Here is an 18649-nt window from a genome sequence, read left to right as displayed (position 1 = left end):
GTCACTTAAAAGGAAAAAAGACTATGCTCAACAACCCTCCACTATTTTCAGATATCATTCTTCAGCTGGCATTTGTGGTAATAATAATTAATAACTTCCACACCTTGCATCTTTGGCCTGCTTTAACACAGACAGGTGGATGTGTCAGGCACACAAGCATTATGATATAAAATGCACCGTACACAGTTTCAGCAATGGTTTCTGAACATGGACAAAAATGTAATTAACAGAGTAGTAATTAACTGATGATACCACACTGGTGTTCAACGATCTTCCCACAGAACAAGGCATTTCAGTATTGGCAGATAGGAAGAAAATCGGTCAAGAAATCAATTCCACCTTTACATTCTCTACAAATGTTATTGGAAAAGTAAAGGGAGAGAGAGAAACTTGATATAAATCCTTCTCATTACTTATTCCTTGTACAACTATCTACATTTGTCTAATAAAAAAAATAATATTTATTCAATCTAAGATTTTCAAACTTTAAAGGGCTTCTCTGTTCTGAAAATCTGCCAGGTCCCCACACAACAGTTAACAAATTTCACCAGAGGGTGGCAGCCTGCTGCTAGAAATAGAAGGAAAAATCATTCTAAAGAATCAATGACAAAGGCTGTCAGAGCACTGGAAGAGCCCAGTAAACCTCACAAACACTGATTAAGTAGAGGGGCCCGTTTGAGTACTAAAGTACTGCTGCTAAACCCTATTCTACCCTTAAATTACCAAGGGATGAAATAGTCTCATTTTTCCAAGTCTTCTCCCCATCCCTTTTCCCAATATCAACCTTCTTAATGCAGCACTTCAAACAAAGCAATACAAAGACTATTGCGGCATTAGTAGACAAAGAGAAGCAAACTTCATAAGATACAAAAGCTTAAAGAAGATACTACTAAATCATTATTTCAACTTCCACCATCAGCTGTGGCAAATATACACAATGCAAATCAAAACATACCTTGGATAAAACACATTTTCTTTCCTATGACCTAGGTGCTTTCTCCTGCTGCTAGACTGAGTTAAAGAAGGTGAAGGTTTATTTTATTTTCTTTTTCCAGTATTAATATTGTCTTCCTGCTCTGCCCAGGATGAAGCCTGCAGGAATTCAGTGTATCAGACAAGCTGGCTAGAAGGGTCAGGAAGGAGAAGAGGACAGATGGACAGAGAAGGAGCACAGCTTTTGGATCTCACTGCCTGGTGTTAAGAACAAAGAGTTGCAAATTCCTAAAGGCACAGTGAAGTTTGGGTGGATGAGCAGGCAGTGAGGTGGACAGACATGGGCTGGAGGGCAGCGAGCACAGAGAGGCACGAGGTGAATTCCAGCTGGAGGTCAGGAAGTGCCAGGGGTCAGTGCTGGCTCCAGCTCTGCTCCCAGCTCCATCATCCATCTGCCTGACAGGGCAGAGCACCCTCACAAGGTCACTGCTGACTGATACGTGACTCTCTGGGGTTGGCCGGCAGCAGCTCGTGCAGTTCAGCTCAGGGAAGCCCAAAATCTTGTCCCTGGTGAGGAATAACCCCCTGCACTGGTGGCTGATGGCTGACGTGGACAGCAGCTTTTCAGGAAAGGATCTGTGGGTCCTGCTGGACAAACTGAACATGAGCCAGCAATGTGTCCTTGTGGAAGGATGGCTCCCTGTGAAAAGTGCATATTGTATGGCTCCACGCAGATATTTACCATATGCATTTTGATGTATTGATCAGTAGTGCTGTATTAACATTTTAATAATATGACAAATGTAGTCTTGTAGTTAAAAGGTAACTTTTGTAGTTAAAATAAGAACTGTGTTAGTGGGATTTTTTTAAGAAAGGAATGAGGGACTCACACCAGATAGCAGCCCCAGGACACCCAAATCTTTCAGAGAAAGAGAATTTACTGTCCTTTTGTCAAAGAAACAAACTTCTTCCCACCTCAAGGGTGCTGTTAGGATTAAAAGGAAGAAGCTGACACTGAACAAATAGAATCCTGTATTTGAATGGAATTTATGCATCACATATGAAATGTATGAATATGCAACAGGCTGTTGTTTTTAAGGGTTAATCCTCTGTTAATGGGGGTCCTTTCTCAGGCTCGTGCTGACCAGAAAAGGTACCTGGATATCTGTAACTCTTTGTCTCTATTGTCCTAATTCAAATTGTCCAAATTATTATTACTCTAATTGTATTACTATTTATATAACCATTTGATTACTATTAAACTTTTAAAATTGCAAAAGCAAGTGATTGGCATTTTTCACACTCCCAGTATCCTGGGCTGCTTTAAAGGAATAAGGACAACTCCTCATTCCCAGTGTGGCTGTCACTAAGTTATCATTTGTCTGGAGTCCTATGGATTGGAGTGGTGCAAGCCTCAGTCCCTGCCGCTGCTCTCCAGCTCACACCACAGCACCTCTGTGCTGCCAAAGGCCAGAGCTGTGTGTGCCAAGGGGTCACTCACAGCTCTGTCCTCTCCTGCCTTCCATCTGCTCCTAAGCAGGATTTGGAGCTGTCCCTCCCCAGCTGAAGGACCTCTCTGGAGCACTTTCCTCTGCCCAGCTGCTATTTTCCACAAATTAATAACAAGCACATAAATATTTCTCTCTATCCTGTGTCAAAATTGGTTATAATTGGTAGTAAGGATTAAAAGATACTGAGTGAAATAAGTGACAAAGATAAAAGGTTCTTTTCTTAAAAAAAAAAAAAAATCAAGAAGGGAAAGTTTGGCTATTTTAAACAGAATGGAAATTTCCAGAATGTTTCATGAGTATCCCATTAGGAATTCCTGCACCTGCATTTCCCAAAAGTGAGTGAAATGACTCAGACCAGAGCAGTTGAAAAATGTAAACTAAGAAGTGCAATTTGTAACCCTTCATATCTGTTTGCTAAAGCAGCAAAATCTCAGGTACCTAAACCAGGTTATGCATAGAAAATCAGATACGACTTCACTGTTAAGCAACTTCAGAATAATTTACTATAATCTCAAAAATCATTTACCATGTCCTAAAAAGAAACTGCTGTTATCTCTTGAAGATACTCCATATTCATTCCATTGCCATTTAAAATATTGCACTATTTATCCAGAAAAACTATGGTACACCGCAACAGACAAAATAAACATTAATATTTTCATTTCATTTTGATGAGAATTTAACAGCAGCATGATAATAAAAGCAGTACTAAACTAAAAATAATGAAATTGTGTTCTGAAGACTCTATTATTTTTCCTCATTCTCTATGTTTAGAATTTAACATTGCTTCTTGGGCTTGTGTTGGGACTTTTTCCCTCCTTTCTGGGGAGACCAGAGACTTGAGAACAAAGCTGCTAATAGGAAACATATGGAAAAGTTCTGGAGTAAATGAAAATCTGACTTGAATTCCAAATGCCACGTATCACATACCACGGTCTAAATTATCTGCTAAGATAAATGCAAGATTTACCCTCCATACTCAGTGAATCATGTGAGATGGAAGACAAGGTTATGTACGAAATAAACAAAACCAGACTTGCATGATATTGAAGAGATTTCCAAAACTAATCAATATTTTGAAGTGAGTTGGGATGTTTCTCAAAGCCCACGTGAGCCAGTAAAAGATTGGCTCAATGGAACATGCTGCCCTGCTGCAGACAGCCCTGCTGCAGATTTTCACAGAAAATGTGAACATTCCTACCCAAGTGAAGAGTCAGGCTCTGCATTTAACCACTGGGCTGCTGTGGTTGCAGTGTGGTTGCACACAGCCAGGTTCTCCTAGGCATGAGCACTTTCCTGTCCCAAATCCCTGTCCAGGGGAAATGTGACAATTTCAACGTGACAAAATGAGATTGCTGGCAGAGCAGCACTGGGGACTCAGTTTTGATGAGAATCTCACACATTTCCACAGGCAGCCAAGCTTTGCCCACACTCCCTGTGCAGCAGGGAATTGAACAAGCCTGGATGCACCAGAGTAAGGAGATAAAGAAAGAGTCCCTGGAGAAGTGATTCACACACCTGGTTCATCCCACCTGTGCTACCCAGCACCTGCACAAAGGTTTCTATCAGAATCAGGCAGAAACACTGCAATCAACAGTTTCTCCTCACAATTACATTTGCAGGAACTATTACAGTGTTACAGTCTCTGCTAAGAATGGAAAAAATCTCAGCTGTCAGGCTGCCAGAGGATGGAAAATTTCCAGAGGGACAGAGAGGGAGCAAGTCACAGACACAAGCATGGACTTGCCTCTTAATTCTTCAGCTGGTGTTATTTCCAAAAGCTGTTTAAACATAAAGACCAATGAAAATATTTTTCTTCCAGAAACACTCTTCACAGAACACTTTAACTCATTTGTAGAAAAAAACACCAACTGGCCTGCCATTCTAAAAGATAGCATTTTACCAAAATTTATATCTTATTTAGGCCACCAAGAACATCCAGTCACCATGATTATCCTTCTGTCAGCTCTGTCTTATCTCCTTTCTATTCCCCAGGGCAAAACAAGGAACAGACTGAATGAGGGAGTTACCAGTTGGTAAAAAGGGCCTAATTTTAAGGATGAAGAAACCACTTTTGTATTAATCTCATAAGAAGATGTCCAGATTCAGGAAGTGACAGAATCATCTAGTATTCTGCAAGAATAATAAAAGCAATTGTCTATACTCATTTCTCCAGCAGCAATATTGTGATGCAGCTTAATTATTACTTGCTTTAGAAAAATTTAGTGATTAATACCTAGAAATTAATAACTTCAGGAAAGCTTGGCTTTTTGGAATGAATATTTTTCATTTATAGTTTAAGCTAATACATTCAGTTTTTATTTAGATGTTACCCTCCTTTAAATTAATATTACTGGTATCTTATATTTCCTCAGATACTAGATTTTACAGGGAAAAAGCCTTTTGACTTAACTCCATTAAAAAATTACTAACATAGAAAAAGAAAGTCAGATAACTTTCAGAAAAACAGCAAAACTAAATGTCAGTACAAAAGTAGAATATTTTACCCCCATCGTCCCTGGCTGCATAATGCTGTCCTTTAATAGGAACCAGCAGGATCATCATGTAATAGGATGAATTTTGAGATGAAAGAATCAGGGCACTTTTAGAAGCCATTTTCCATGCAAGCACCTACCTAACCTGGGCAGTTAATGATCTCTCTGACAAACTATGCTCCTGTACAGTGGCCTGGAAATTTGAGATGTTTGATATGAAGATAAAATCTGTTGTGATGCCACACGGAAGAAAACACTTCAAACCTCTCACCACCATTATCACACCAGACCCCAAAAGCACTTTCTTAACCAGCATGCCAAGAGATCCCTTGTTTCCCCTGTCAGGACCACAGTTAACAATGAGCATTTATAAACCCACAATTTTTTATTTCAGAAAAGTAAGTCTGATCTAAACCCAATCTTCAATATCCTTCTTATGGCTTCCCTCTAATAGATGGAAGAAAAAAAGTAGTCACGCTTTATAAAAGCCCTTTTATCATTATTTATGCTAAAGTCACAATCAAAATGAGTATTTTAAAAATATAAAATGTTTCTTACCATAAACTAACTACAACTCTTGGTGCTGTTTTCCTTGAGCGCGTTCCATTGGAGCACACATGTGTAAGGCAATATTTCATTACTCCTGTTTCAGGAATGCTTTGCCTTAGCAACACTGTGTTTTATGGATTCATACTGCCTTGTGCTTGGGACAGAAAGGGTAATGTATGCTTCCCACTTGAATAGTTCCCTCCCAAAAGCAGAATGCACAGGAACCTGAGAAGAGGAGAAAATGTGAGCATGGAAAACGCATCTGTCAGATGTGCAGCTGCTTTGTAAAGGCACTGCTCTGTCCTTCTAAAAGGCAACTTTCCCCTCAAACATCTCACCATGGCTAAACCCAGCATCTACTTCAGTCATTAGCAGCTCCAAACAACTATCCCAGTCCCCATTCTGGGGCTGCTTTCACAACACACAGACTTATTTAGAAGTTTCAGCATTAAGCCAAGTGTTTGGCAAAGATGTGAAGGGAGATCTGGACAGCTGTCTTGCATTAAAAGTGACATTTTTAAAGGGAGCTACTACTATCAGCTCAGTCCTGTTAAAGTTTAATCACTCAAAGCACTGATTTCATGCCATTCCCTTACTAATACCCAATTAAAATGTTTTTCATAATTGATTTTTTTAGAACAAAAACATCATGGATGCTTATATTTTGGCTACAAACAGCTTTAGGCATTTACTCCACTCTTCAAAAAGCAATAGGAAAGGCAAGAGAAAGTGTTGGAAGCAAGACAGAACAAGGACACACTTGCCAGATTACTATGGAAAATCTGTAATGTCCAGATCAACTTTTCCTCCTTAATGAAATGGAAAGAGCAGCTGTGGCTGCCCCATCCCTGGCAGTGGCCAAGGCCAGCTTGGACAAGGCTTGAGAAGCAGCCTGGGATAGGGGATGGTCCCTGTCCATGGCAGGGGCTGGAGCTGGATGTGCTTTCATCATTCTGTGATTCTCTGAGTGCTGGTTTAAGTGTGAGCCTTGCTCAAGCCTTCCCAATAAGGCCTTTTAAGGATCCCACAACAGGTAAGAGAAGAAACAACTTCCAGCCAGAGTGATTGGATCAAAATAAGACCCCCCCAGAGCTCTGCCAAGGAGGAGCCGTGACTCACAAAATACTCAAACCACAGAGAAACCCTTTTGATTTGATTAACTCCCATAAATCAAAACACACATTTATTTTATATGTGAAGCACAAGCATTGCTTCCAAAGGACCATTAATATTTAAGAATGCCCAAGCAAAATGGAGATCAAAATGGAGAGTAAGCAAAGGAAATCAAGAGTAGAGAGATTATATCTTTCCTTATAAGACAATATGCCAGGGTACAGAATGATGTGTAATAACACCTGGTGTTTCTGTGAAAGCTTCCAAGTCAGATTCTGGCTGCATTAGAACTGCACTGCAGGCCACAAAGGCAATGTGGTGCCAGCATTATAAGGTTTCTGCTAAAAGGAGAGGATTTATTCTCTTTAAGAAAAAAGGGATAATAAAAATTAAGAACCATTTTACAGCCCATATTCCATTTCCAGACTATAGGAGAGAGCTGAGCAGCTCCTGGCAGAACCGTCTGCACCACCAGGCAGGACAGTTGTATTTGTTAGAATATTTCTAGAGCAATAGGTATTTAAGAAAAGAAACACATTCTGTAGTCATTGTAAAATCAAAGACCATCACTCTTAAACACACTCCAAAGAGTAAATAGGAAGCACTTTCCATCACGTACAAGGGGAAAATTTCTGCTAATGCAAAACATTTTCCTACTCATGATCATTCAGGAATGCTTTGGCAAATAACTTAGACAACTATCCTTTATCCTTGTCTGGAAGTGCCTAAAAAAACCTTATAAACATATGATTTTCAGATTGGATACAAACCTGAGAACAATCTGAAGTTGCAAGCACATTCTCTAACTCTTTAACCAAAACTGCAGGAAGTCCTTAGCCATAAATGAATGAAGCAAGCTAATGAATAAGGTATTAATATAAATTATTATGGTAGAATTCACATGATCTCTTGTAGACATCTACCAGTTTAGGGCACTAAGTCACCAGTTCTGCTCAAAATAAATAAGAAGTGCCTGCTTTGGAATAGACACAGCTCCATTACCTTGCTCACTTTCTTCCCTTCCAGAACACTGTTCTTTTATTTAAAATGTTTATTTGTGAGTGCAAGACCCCTGTCATATACTGTGATCACTGATATGATTTTATATAAGACACAAATCAGACAAACTAAAGATTCTGTTAAAGTTTGAGGTCCAACTGCTAATACTGCCTCAAGAAAATGAATATACCTGCACCAGTAAACAGTGGTTGCAAAACCAGACAAATATTCCCAGAACTCCACATGGGAGGAAAACACAGCCCAAAGTCATCTTGGAACAACCAAAGCAGGCTGTATAAAAATACAGAGTATAACACAAGGCATATTTATTAAACAAGGTACTCAATTACTAAAAACACAAGTGTCAGCTGACAACAGCAACTGTCCTCAGCAGAGATTTATAATTTCATACAGTTCAGGGTATTTTAGAGTAACCAGACACTGTTTGCTACAGATAATATTGCTTACATCAATTTCCAGCTTGTTTTATTATTCCAGTGTAAATTGTTTATGACTACTTGTTACTGTGTTAGTAGAAACATGATGAGTACACTACAACCCTACTTAGATGCCTCTTCTGTAGAAAGTAAAATTATCTATTTCAAAAAACCATAACCTCTCCCAATACACTATTAAATCCTTCTAAGATTTCTAATCCAGCAATATATTCAGAAAAATGTTACATCCCTCTTCTTCTGTCAGTCCTTCAAAGTCAACTGTCCACTACCATAAACTGAAATTGTCATACAGAAAACCTCACATATAAATTTGAACATGCCAGGAAATTTGATACTTTGCTTTTGCAGTACCAATTGTTCCTTGCACATGTTCATGCCCACGTGTAACCAATCTCTAATGAGATCAGAGCTCCTAAAGCTCCTAATGTATTGTTTCTAGATGCAGAGATGCTTCCAGTGAATTCAGCCCTAAAATTCAGTGTATCACTCTTCATTAGTAGAAGTTACTCAATAATTTCCTATGAGATTATAATTAATTCCCATGCTACAAGGTCAATAAGCTCAACTGTTTTAAGTTGCTCAACATGTTCTTCCCAGGAGCTCTTAGCAAAACAAAGCAAAACATTGAAAACAGGCTGCACAAGATGTGGATTGCCAGAGTTTGGATCTCATAATACCACCTACTAAATGGGAAATAAATAGGGACCACACAACAAGGTTCAGGTCAGAGGCAACAGAAAGCACCACACAGGGCACAGCTCTGTCCTCCTTGGCTTGTTTAAACAGATCAGGCCTTGTCTCAGCTCTGTTGATATGATTTGATGGCCCCTTTTCCATAACCTTTAAAAACACACGTTCCCACAGGGACACTTCTCTGGAATTTCCATTCCATGAAGAGCAGAGCACCACCAAAGCCTGGGAGGGCTCGGGCTGGGCTGGAGACTCTGCAAGAACAACACCTTCAGCATCTCAATTTGCTGAGCTCTACACTGCAGTCTGACTTTTCAGAGGGGTTCTGGCACAGGGTAAATAAATCCAGCAGCCACTACAATGTTCAGTTGGCTCTGCTGAAGGCAAGCACACGTAAGAAGCGCCTCTGCAATTCCCACTACAATGTTCAGTTGGCTCTGCTGAAGGCAAGCACAGGTAAGAAGCACCTCTGCAATTCCCAGAGGCTGCAGTGGCTGCTGACAGCAGTGCTGGGCTGCCAGTTAAGGCCTGAAAATTGGGATGCCAAGAGCTTCTGTGCCTACAGTGTGACTGAAGTGCAGCCCAGCCTCAGTGACATTGCCTCCAGCTGTTTGCTACCCACAGGCTTTACAAGGAACCAAATTACAGCCTTCACAGTTCCTGGTTATATCTGACTGTGCACTGCCTTTTTTACTGGGCCCTCACTGACAGCAACAAACATCACCAATTCTTATCTAAACCACAGAATTCCTTCCAAATTGTCAACTGAAGACTTTTACATTCTGAGCTTGAGGCCTTTTCAGACATCTGATAGCAGGGCCAGACTTTTGCAATTCTATTAAGATCATGTGTCCAACACAGACCTCAGGCCTAACTTCCTCAGCATGGCTTCATTTGAGTTCCCTAAACTCTTTATAAACAAAATGCACTTTTTTCCCCCCCCTTTTATACTTTATAAGGACTATTATAAATTCTGGAGGGAAAGGAAAAAATAACTTACCAAGGAAAACCCACCAAACATAAAGAAACCTAAGAATCTTTTACAGTCAGACAGTGAATATAAGGAAAAGGCTAAATAACTGAAAGTAATTTATACTTTCTTATTATCAGGGCCACTCACCTCATGGCCACTGGTGATCTTTTCTACTTTATCCCAAGAACATTTTAACTAAAATTTGGGAATTTTAAATGTATTCAGTAGACCATACTCAACTAGCTAAAACCCCTTAAATTAATAAAATAATAGAATAGCCTTTCTTGTGTCTTCAGCTCAGGAATAAATTTGGAAAAGCTGACAAGTCTAATAAGTTGAATACAGTTAATGGAGATGGTGAAATTGCAAAGATTTTAATTGATGAAAAGGATCCATCCAAGTTTAGCTAAAGAAAATAAATCAGCTTGAAGACAACTCAGACTTCTAGCTTGCCATACATCCCACTTTGCATCACAACTGCATGAATAAAATGATGAAAAAAAAATAACAAATCAACATTAAAAATAATTCCTTCCAAAGCATTCTTAAAACTAAAAAACAAAACATGCAGAAATCCAATAAATTTTCACAGCCTTTGAAGCCACAAGTCTTACATGAAGGCTGCTAAATTTAATCCCCTCATTATCTGCCTTGTAAGGAAATTCCTGCCACACCATAAATGAAAATGAAGACCAAACCACACCATTTGACCAAGATCACAAAGTATAGACTTGTTTGTCTCCAAAACAGCTCTTGCCACAAAACAGGAACTGAATCTTAATATATTCCATGGCTAGAGCTGCATCAGCCTCTGAAGCTCAATGTGCTTCAAATCAAGAGCTTCACCACAACTTTTCAAAGGACAGACTCTTCTGTCCTGCCAACATGACTTTTTAAATTCAGCATGAGATTTTAGATCTCCTAAGAGCTTAAGAGATTTTGGGACACAATCAGTAGTAGAAAACAATACAAAAATATCAGGAATGAAATTAGAAGTCTAATTTTTATCTTTGGATAAAATAGTTTTATGTATGTTTTACTTATAACTGTTACTAGAACAAAGCTTCCAAAAATATGTGCCATGTTCTTTGTCTTGTGCTTAAAAAACAGACAAACTTTGTAGCAGCCAGTAACATTTTACCAACTGGTCATAAAAAACTTGGTGGGGCTTTTTTCATTTCTCACTGTGTATGTATTCCATTAATTATTTAAGAAAAAAATAATTACTGGTTTTGATTTAGTGCTACAATTCAACTATTTGTGGCACCATTACTCAAGGACTAGGGAGTTTTAATTTCTCTCTTTCAACCTCTCCCTTGTATTCTGCATTTCCTACCATGACTGCTTTAGTTTATTTCCAGTTTTGCCAACTCCTACGATATCAATTTGGTCATGGTGCTTTTCTGAATGTTAGAATTACATATGAATTATCTTCTTATATGTATTCTTGTCATCAATATTAGAGAAGAAACTTGAAAAGGCTGAGCAAATCATCAGCTTCATGAAGCTCAAAGACAAAAAATGTAAACTTACCACTGCATTTTAAAAAAAGTTATGATACTTCTAAGGCACTTTTTAAGAAGAATTTTTAAGAACCAGATTCTTCCTTGTGAACAGATTTTGAAATAAAGTAATTCTCTTACTAAGCCAAAAGCATAATGAAATGCTTTGGATAAATCATACACTTAAACCACTTCACAAAAAAAAATTCCATTTCCTCCATTTTTTTCATATATCACAGGTATTTAGGTATCATACAGCAGCAAAGGCAGATAACTGTACCTTCTTTCTTTAATTCCTCTTAAAACCTAAGATAAATATTTGTCTTGAGTAAAATGGTTTATGTTTCATGTCCTAATTACCCTTTGCACAAGATTTATTGTTCTGTCTATGCAACTTAGCAAAAAAGATGTTGGAAAGTTACTGTGAATGCTCAACTTTAACCCCACCACACCAACAGCACTGTATAGAACAAATCCTTTGCAGGAAGGAGACAGGACATGGACATTGTGGGGGCAAAATAAGGAAGATGTTTATAGAGCTTATTTACAGCACATGCTTCCCCTTGATTTTGGTAAGGTTAATTTTTTTACTGTGTCTTAACTTCATCCTCAGAGGACAAACCCTTCACAGAAGTGAATCACTGCAGCTGAACCCGCACAATGAACTAATAACCTCTGTAATCATTTTTGAAGCCTTTTTCTCTTTTTTTTTTTTTTTTTTTTTGTTTAATGGGAGTTAGTAACTGAAAGAATCTTGCCAATTACATTGAAGGGATTTGAACAAAAGGAGAAATTGCTTCACAGCCTTATGACACAGCATCTACAGCAAGTGATGATGTGGCACAAAGCAGTTTTTTAGATTTTACTGGCAAATCAGAAGTGGGGCCACAAGGCTGTTATTTTGTGTTGCCTTCCCACAAGGCTCCTTCCCACAAAATATGGCTTAGACAGACCTTTTGTTCCTCCAGCTGGAGTAGGCTATGTCTTAGATGATTTCACCAGCACAAGAACTTGCTGCCCTCTACAACTTGAACTTCTCAGACATCCAAAGAGTAAGTTTTCTTGGTAAGCAGGAATAAAATGAACTGATTGTGTTATGTTTCAGAGAAGAGTGATTCATGCATGTTATATAATATTTAGTTTTCTGCTTGCAAATACAATTACTGAGCTCTGACTTGATTACAGATGGTAAAGAATCAAGCTTCTAAGATTTTTCTATTGTTTTTCAACTTGGTAATTATGTTTTATCATATTGTGTGCATCTGACCTGCATTTCCTGTTATCAAGTTTCATGAGTGTTTTAAATCTAGTTAAGTTCTTAGAAATATTTCACGAAGAGATGTCCGTGTCCCAGTGCTCTGAGACACCACCTGCAAGCCTGGCAGGACAGTTACTATTCTATCAGTAAGACACACAGCTACAGCCAAAATTCCAAAATGTCTCCCCAAAACCAGCTCCTCCCTCTCCATTAAACTGTGGGAGACTTTGGTACACATTAGTTTTTATTTGTCATTTCATCTGATGGGAGCTCTCTTCACATTGCAAGTAGATCAGTCCCACAATGTCCTTATTCCTCAGAGTGAGAAGATTTACCTGAGTTGTCCTTCCTCATTTCTAAGGACAATTGTGGCATCAAGAACAAAAATTATTAATTGGAAGTTTTGTGATATGAGAGAATAGAACCCGAAGGTGAAGCTCAAGTTCTGGACTGCAACTGAAGAGGGAGGAATCAAAAGGAAACAAAGAGCAGGAAATAGGCAAGGGGGACAGACTGGGGTCTGTCCCACAAAACCAGAAGGCAGCTGTGGGAGTTAGAAATAGATTTTAGATAGACACCAACTGGACTGATTAGAAGATATTTTGATATCACTGCCTGAAATGTGAAACCCAGCAAATTCCTCCTGAAGCACAAAATTCCTTCTCACCCCAGCACAGTGCATTTATGCAGCACTGTGGTGCCAGGCTGCTCTGTGTCTCTGCTAATTGGTAATTAGCTCAGACATCTCACACTGCTGCAGGGATATGGAGTCCCTGGCTTTGCAAAGGACCTACTACCTGGAGAGCAGATCCTGACTCCAGTCAGACCTGGTTTAAGGATTTCATCAGTTATCAAACTCAACTGCACTCAAATGCAAAGTTAGATGTGCAGGTTAGGCAATGCCCCATGGTGACACCAGCCACTGGCACACACAGGCTGTGGCACAGAGCACAGTTGCAAGGATGCAGCAAATTCCAATTGTTTGTTACTACTTTTCTCCTTAGAATTCTCTCTGTGCTGTTCAGCTCATAGCATACATCACCATTAGGTAATCACCACTAGGAATCACCAGAAATGACTGCTTGTCTCATCTCCTTTGTTACTGAGAGTGTTCAGTAAACAAATATTGACAGAGTCCCTTGAGTATGGAATATATACAAAAAAAATAAAGAGAATAACTGCTTTTCTCTCTCTGCTTCAGGGTATACTGAGCAAAGTCTCTTAAATTTTTCCATGACTTCTGTGGTTTGACTTGCAGTGTAGCATTTTGACTCACTGCTGCTTAAATTGAACAGCTTGACATGATTCACAACTCCCATTCTGCCAAATAACATGATTTCTTTGACTGCATAAAGTGCTCTAAAAGGTTAGACTGGCTTTGAGCATCAGAAATTTGACCTGCAAAATGATTTGCGTTTCACAACATCAGGATTTCACCTGAGAAGAGTATTTGGGAAGTAAATTAGTTCACAGCTATAAAGAACATATGATTACAGAAGCAGAAGAAGACCACAAAGTAAGTTACTACTTTATACCATGTGCAGTGCACGATGGTTGAATTGCACTGGCTTTAAATAAATGATGGAACAGAAAAACCACATCATCCTCAACACAGTACTAAGTTAGTTATGTTTTGTGCAAAATAGAAAAACACCATAAAATGCCACAGAACATAAGATTTGCAAAGCCACATAGCTTTCTACTTTACATAACATACAATATTTCCGAGTAATCTACTTCAATATTCTTTTTATAGAAACAATCCTGTTATGGTACCCCTCAGTACCAAGCAGAGCACAGGTGGACAGCTGACTTCAGACTTGCCTGAAGTCAGACCAGTAAACCTTCAAGGGCAGTAAATTTTTAATGTGGAAGGTACAGATCAGAACTTGGGTTTCCTAGTAATGTCACAGACAGTGTTGCCAAAAAAAGGCATTATTCTACAAACTCCATTAGATATTGCTGCTACTTAAAACTTCTGTGCTTTTTATTTTACAACTATCTAAAATTTAATGTTTCTTCTCATCAACAGGTCACAACATATCAATTTAAATATGGGGATTCTGAGCCACCTATTGATCCTCCACCTCCCCTGGGCTGCTTTGGTCTTTTGTCAGTATGAAGACTATGATTTTGAGGATGAATATGGTGGGGAGCCAGATCATCAAGTTCCATATTATTTTAACCCAGATGCTCAAGTTGAAGCTCGTTTTCCTTTCCCAGTTGAGTGTGCCAAGGAATGCTTCTGTCCACCAGCTTTTCCCTTATCCATGTACTGTGATCACAGGAAACTCAAGACAATACCAAACATCCCCAATCACGTCCAACAACTTTACCTGCAAAACAACAACATTGAAGCTGTGCCTGCAGGACCATTCACTAATGTTACTTTCATAAGGGAAATTAACCTCAGCTACAACAATATTAAATTTCATATGATTGACCACGGTGTTTTTGCCAAACTTTCACACCTAGTGCAGCTTCATTTACAACACAATGAATTGGAAGAATTTCCATTCCCTCTGCCCAGCTCTCTGGAGAGGCTCCTCCTTGGTTTCAATAACATTTCCCAGCTACCTGCAAACGCATTGGAAGGATTGCCCAACATGACCACCCTTGACCTTTGCAATAACTTACTGGATGACTCAGTACTCAAAGAAAAACCCTTCTCAAACATGAAAAATTTAATGCAGCTCAACTTATGCAACAACAAATTACAGACAATGCCTCCTGACCTGCCACCATCACTTCGGCATCTTTCTCTTGAAAATAACTCCATTTCTCATATTCCAGAAAATTATTTCCACAGACTCCCCCACATCATTGCTCTAAGAATGTCCCACAATAACCTGCAGGACATTCCACACAACACCTTTAATCTACCCAACCTTCTAGAACTTAATCTTGGACACAACAAATTGAAACAAGTGTTCTATATTCCAAGAAGTTTGCAGCATTTGTACATTGAAGACAATGAAATTGAAAGTAGGTTGATGGTTAAACTTTGTAAAAAGCAATAAACTTAGTGGATTTTGGTATTGGTTGTGGGAGGAGTGTGGGGAGAATATCATCCTATATTCTCTGGGATGCAATATAAACACATCCTCAGTCAATTGAGATCAATTTGAAATTAGAGAGGATTTAATTTTTGAAGCTTTCCTCTAATTCACAGTTCTTTGTAAAAGTTAATACCAGTTTTTCATGTAACAGGTAATTTTTTTAATTGCATCTGCTTTAGCAACTGATAAAAACATACAGAAAAAAGGAATTATGAAAATATTTCATTCTCATAAAAGAGTAATTACAAATCCCTTACCTCACAACCTTATCTTTTGCAAGCCCCCAAACTGGTACCATTGTCAGTTGAGAAATGATTTAAAACATAGAGAAGGGTTATATTACTGTGCACCACAAAACCATTTTTTTTTCCATTTTAAATTTTAAAACATAAGTTCCACTTTGCAATAGTGAAAACATAACCACTTTTTGCATTTTAATTCATATTTTTCACTCCCTTACAGACATCAATGTTACCGTGATGTGCCCAACTCTGGACCCACTGAACATCAAGCAGCTGACCTACATACGGGTGGACCAGAACAAGCTCACGAGCCCCATCAGCACCTACGCCTTCTTCTGCTTCCCTCTCATCAGAACCATTTACTATGGAGAGCAAAATGTCTCTGTCAGCAGGCCAAGCCAGCTCAGAACACCGGTGTTCCGGCGGTTCCTGACACCAGAGGAATTCCAGGAAGCAGAAGACAATCAGGAAACGCTGAACCAAGAAACAGAAGAAAATCAGGAAGCAGAGGACAGCTATTTTCATCCTTACTATCACTGAAGTAATCAGTGTTAATAGGTATATATGGAAACTTCTCGTTAGTCTGGGTTATTCATATCTGTGATAGAAAACTGGGCAGTTTGGGATATTCAAGATGAATCTATAAAGTGGAGATAGGAGTTTAAAGTAGGTAAATGTCCTATTATTGGTGTAGTAAAAAACAGTACTAGGAGCAAAGAGCACTCACCTGAGCATTAGATAAAGGTCTGACACATAACCTGACCTGGGTTGATGATGGGCTCACCTTTGGGTGAGCAGCCAAAGTGAAGGAAAATTGACTTGAAATTCTGTTCTAAAGTGATCCAATTGCAAAATGACTAAAATATAAATCAGTGTCATAATTCAACAGGAACAAGTGATTAAGGCCCAAAATCCATCCAGCTCTACATCCTACTGCTAACAGCAGTAGCAAAAAGATGCACTAGAGAAAAGGACAAGAGACTGAGATTTCAAAATACTTCCACAAGCTTCCTCCATATCTCCCAGAAATCCAGATATTTCTTCTTCCAATTTCTAACTGGAGAAGGACATCACAAATACAGAGCTGCAAACCTTCCCCACATTATGTTTCAAGTGTCCTGCCAAGCTGTATTCTAATATTCACTTCTTTGGATGTCCTTTAACTATCACAGTCTTTCAAAGGAGATTTCAGCTTATTACTAACACAGGCAATAAATAATCTTTCACCAAGCTGCTGGGATCTAGGGAAAAGCATCTGCATTAACACAACTGAACCATTAGCATTTATAATTTCCCTATGCTTCAGCCCATGTTATTTTAGAAGACATTGTAGAAATGTAACGGAATCTTTGCATTTAGAATTATTCATCAAGTAGGACAGTTACAAAGAAAAGCATTGCAGCTACTTTAACTATTAATTTAACTATTGATTTATCCCAGTTAGCTGTATTCTGCTTCAAAGTACAATCAACATTGCTTTAAGAAACCTGAAGAAAACTTTGAGCTATGCAAACTTTTGGTATATCTTATGCCTAGAAACAGATCCAGATAACTACAGGGAAAGATAACATTATAAAGCACTTTATTGCCGTTTTTTATCACTTAGTTTTTCAGCACTTTTTCCCTGATAAAGCTTTGCTAGCTGTGAGGGAAAAAAAAATCCCTATTTTCAACAGCAAAATGAAATTTTTGCAAGTGATAGATCCATACATCATACTACCAACTTGGCATAATGTTATGTAGTTGTCCTACACTTCAAGTACAATGTAATCAGATTTCTATTAGAATATAGGCAGGTTTCATTTGAATTTCAGGGTTTTTTTAGGCCCATAGTAATATTTATGGTTTCTGATGTATCAACTGAAATATTAGGAAATGAAAATACTTAATTACTTCTTTTTAAGAGAGAGATTTATTGTAAAGCTATGAATATAAACTTTAAGAATATATATAGACTTTAAGGACAACTGGTTGTAAGAATTTGTGGGTACAAAATTTATTCTATTGTTATTAATTTGTGGATCTTCAGTCAACTAACTTGAGAAACCTGCTCCTCTCTCCTTCCCCTTTTTCTTATCTGCATTCTGAGCAGATCCATCATTCATAGCAAACTATTTTATGGTCATCTCACAAATTCACAGTGCTACAGAATGTCTGCTTTAAAAAAAAATATTATTAATGTTTATCACTCAAACACCTCTGGGTTTCTGAAAAAGGAACATGTACATGTATTCATTCCTTAAGTACTCAATATCATTTATGTACACTATATACAAGAATTTAGATATATCTATAACTTTATTGCTTTCTTAATACATACATGTAGTATATTAACTTTTCAACTACTTCAGATTTTAAGTGAATGGTGCACAAAATGCAAATCTAAAATAAGAGGCTTTTTTGAAAGGCTTGCTCAGCTTTAAAAATAAAAGAACACTATCGTGCTATAGTGAATATTACATCTTTCATCACAAACTTTTTACTTTTTAAAGACATTTATGAAAAAAGCTTGGCTTTAGCTTTAAAGTAGAAGTCAAAATATTGATGTTGCATACATTTCTCAGAGTCAGACTGGAAATTATTGAAAACTTCAGAACTGTCTTATTACACTTGACTCATTCAGGTGGAACATGAAATTTGTATTACAAGCAGAACTATTATAATTCACTTTTCTTTCAATGAATATTATCATATAATCTGTAGCACATAGGACACTTATTCCAGAAAGGCTTTTACAGTGGACAGAGACCTAAAGACTTGGTAGCCTTAGAGAAATGACAATTATAATAAAGTACTGGATTAATGGATATCTAGCTGAGTGAAATTTGCTCTGGTAACACAGGGGATGCTGTCTGTAAAAGTCATGA

At 38.1% G+C, this 18649-nt stretch overlaps 2 protein-coding genes across 2 annotated transcripts in view; one reads left to right on the top strand and one right to left on the bottom strand.

Annotated features, from left to right (window-relative positions):
• Positions 1-18649, bottom strand: part of CENPP (centromere protein P) — a 114457-nt gene that overhangs the window by 63817 nt on the left and 31991 nt on the right. The window lies entirely within an intron of this gene.
• On the top strand, positions 12047-18586 carry OMD (osteomodulin). The gene is made up of 3 exons (XM_063164436.1): positions 12047-12275; positions 14514-15466; positions 16003-18586. The coding sequence occupies exons 2-3, from the start codon at positions 14536-14538 to the stop codon at positions 16320-16322; spliced, it is 1251 nt and encodes a 416-aa protein (XP_063020506.1). The 5' UTR covers positions 12047-12275; positions 14514-14535; the 3' UTR covers positions 16323-18586.

The sequence above is a fragment of the Melospiza melodia genome, chromosome 10, assembly GCF_035770615.1.
Source record: "Melospiza melodia melodia isolate bMelMel2 chromosome 10, bMelMel2.pri, whole genome shotgun sequence".
NCBI lineage: Eukaryota > Metazoa > Chordata > Aves > Passeriformes > Passerellidae > Melospiza > Melospiza melodia.
The sequence above is the reverse complement of the archived record's forward strand: the minus strand, read 5'-3'. Positions and strand labels throughout refer to the sequence as shown.

What these genes read in the sequence shown, in the direction of transcription:
- OMD (XM_063164436.1), top strand. Translation starts at nt 14,536, where the DNA reads ATGGGGATTCTGAGCCACCTATTGATCCTCCACCTCCCCTGGGCTGCT. An exon ending in TGAAGACAATGAAATTGAAA is followed by an intron (nt 15,467 to 16,002) that starts GTAGGTTGATGG and finishes ACTCCCTTACAG; the next exon opens with ACATCAATGTTACCGTGATG.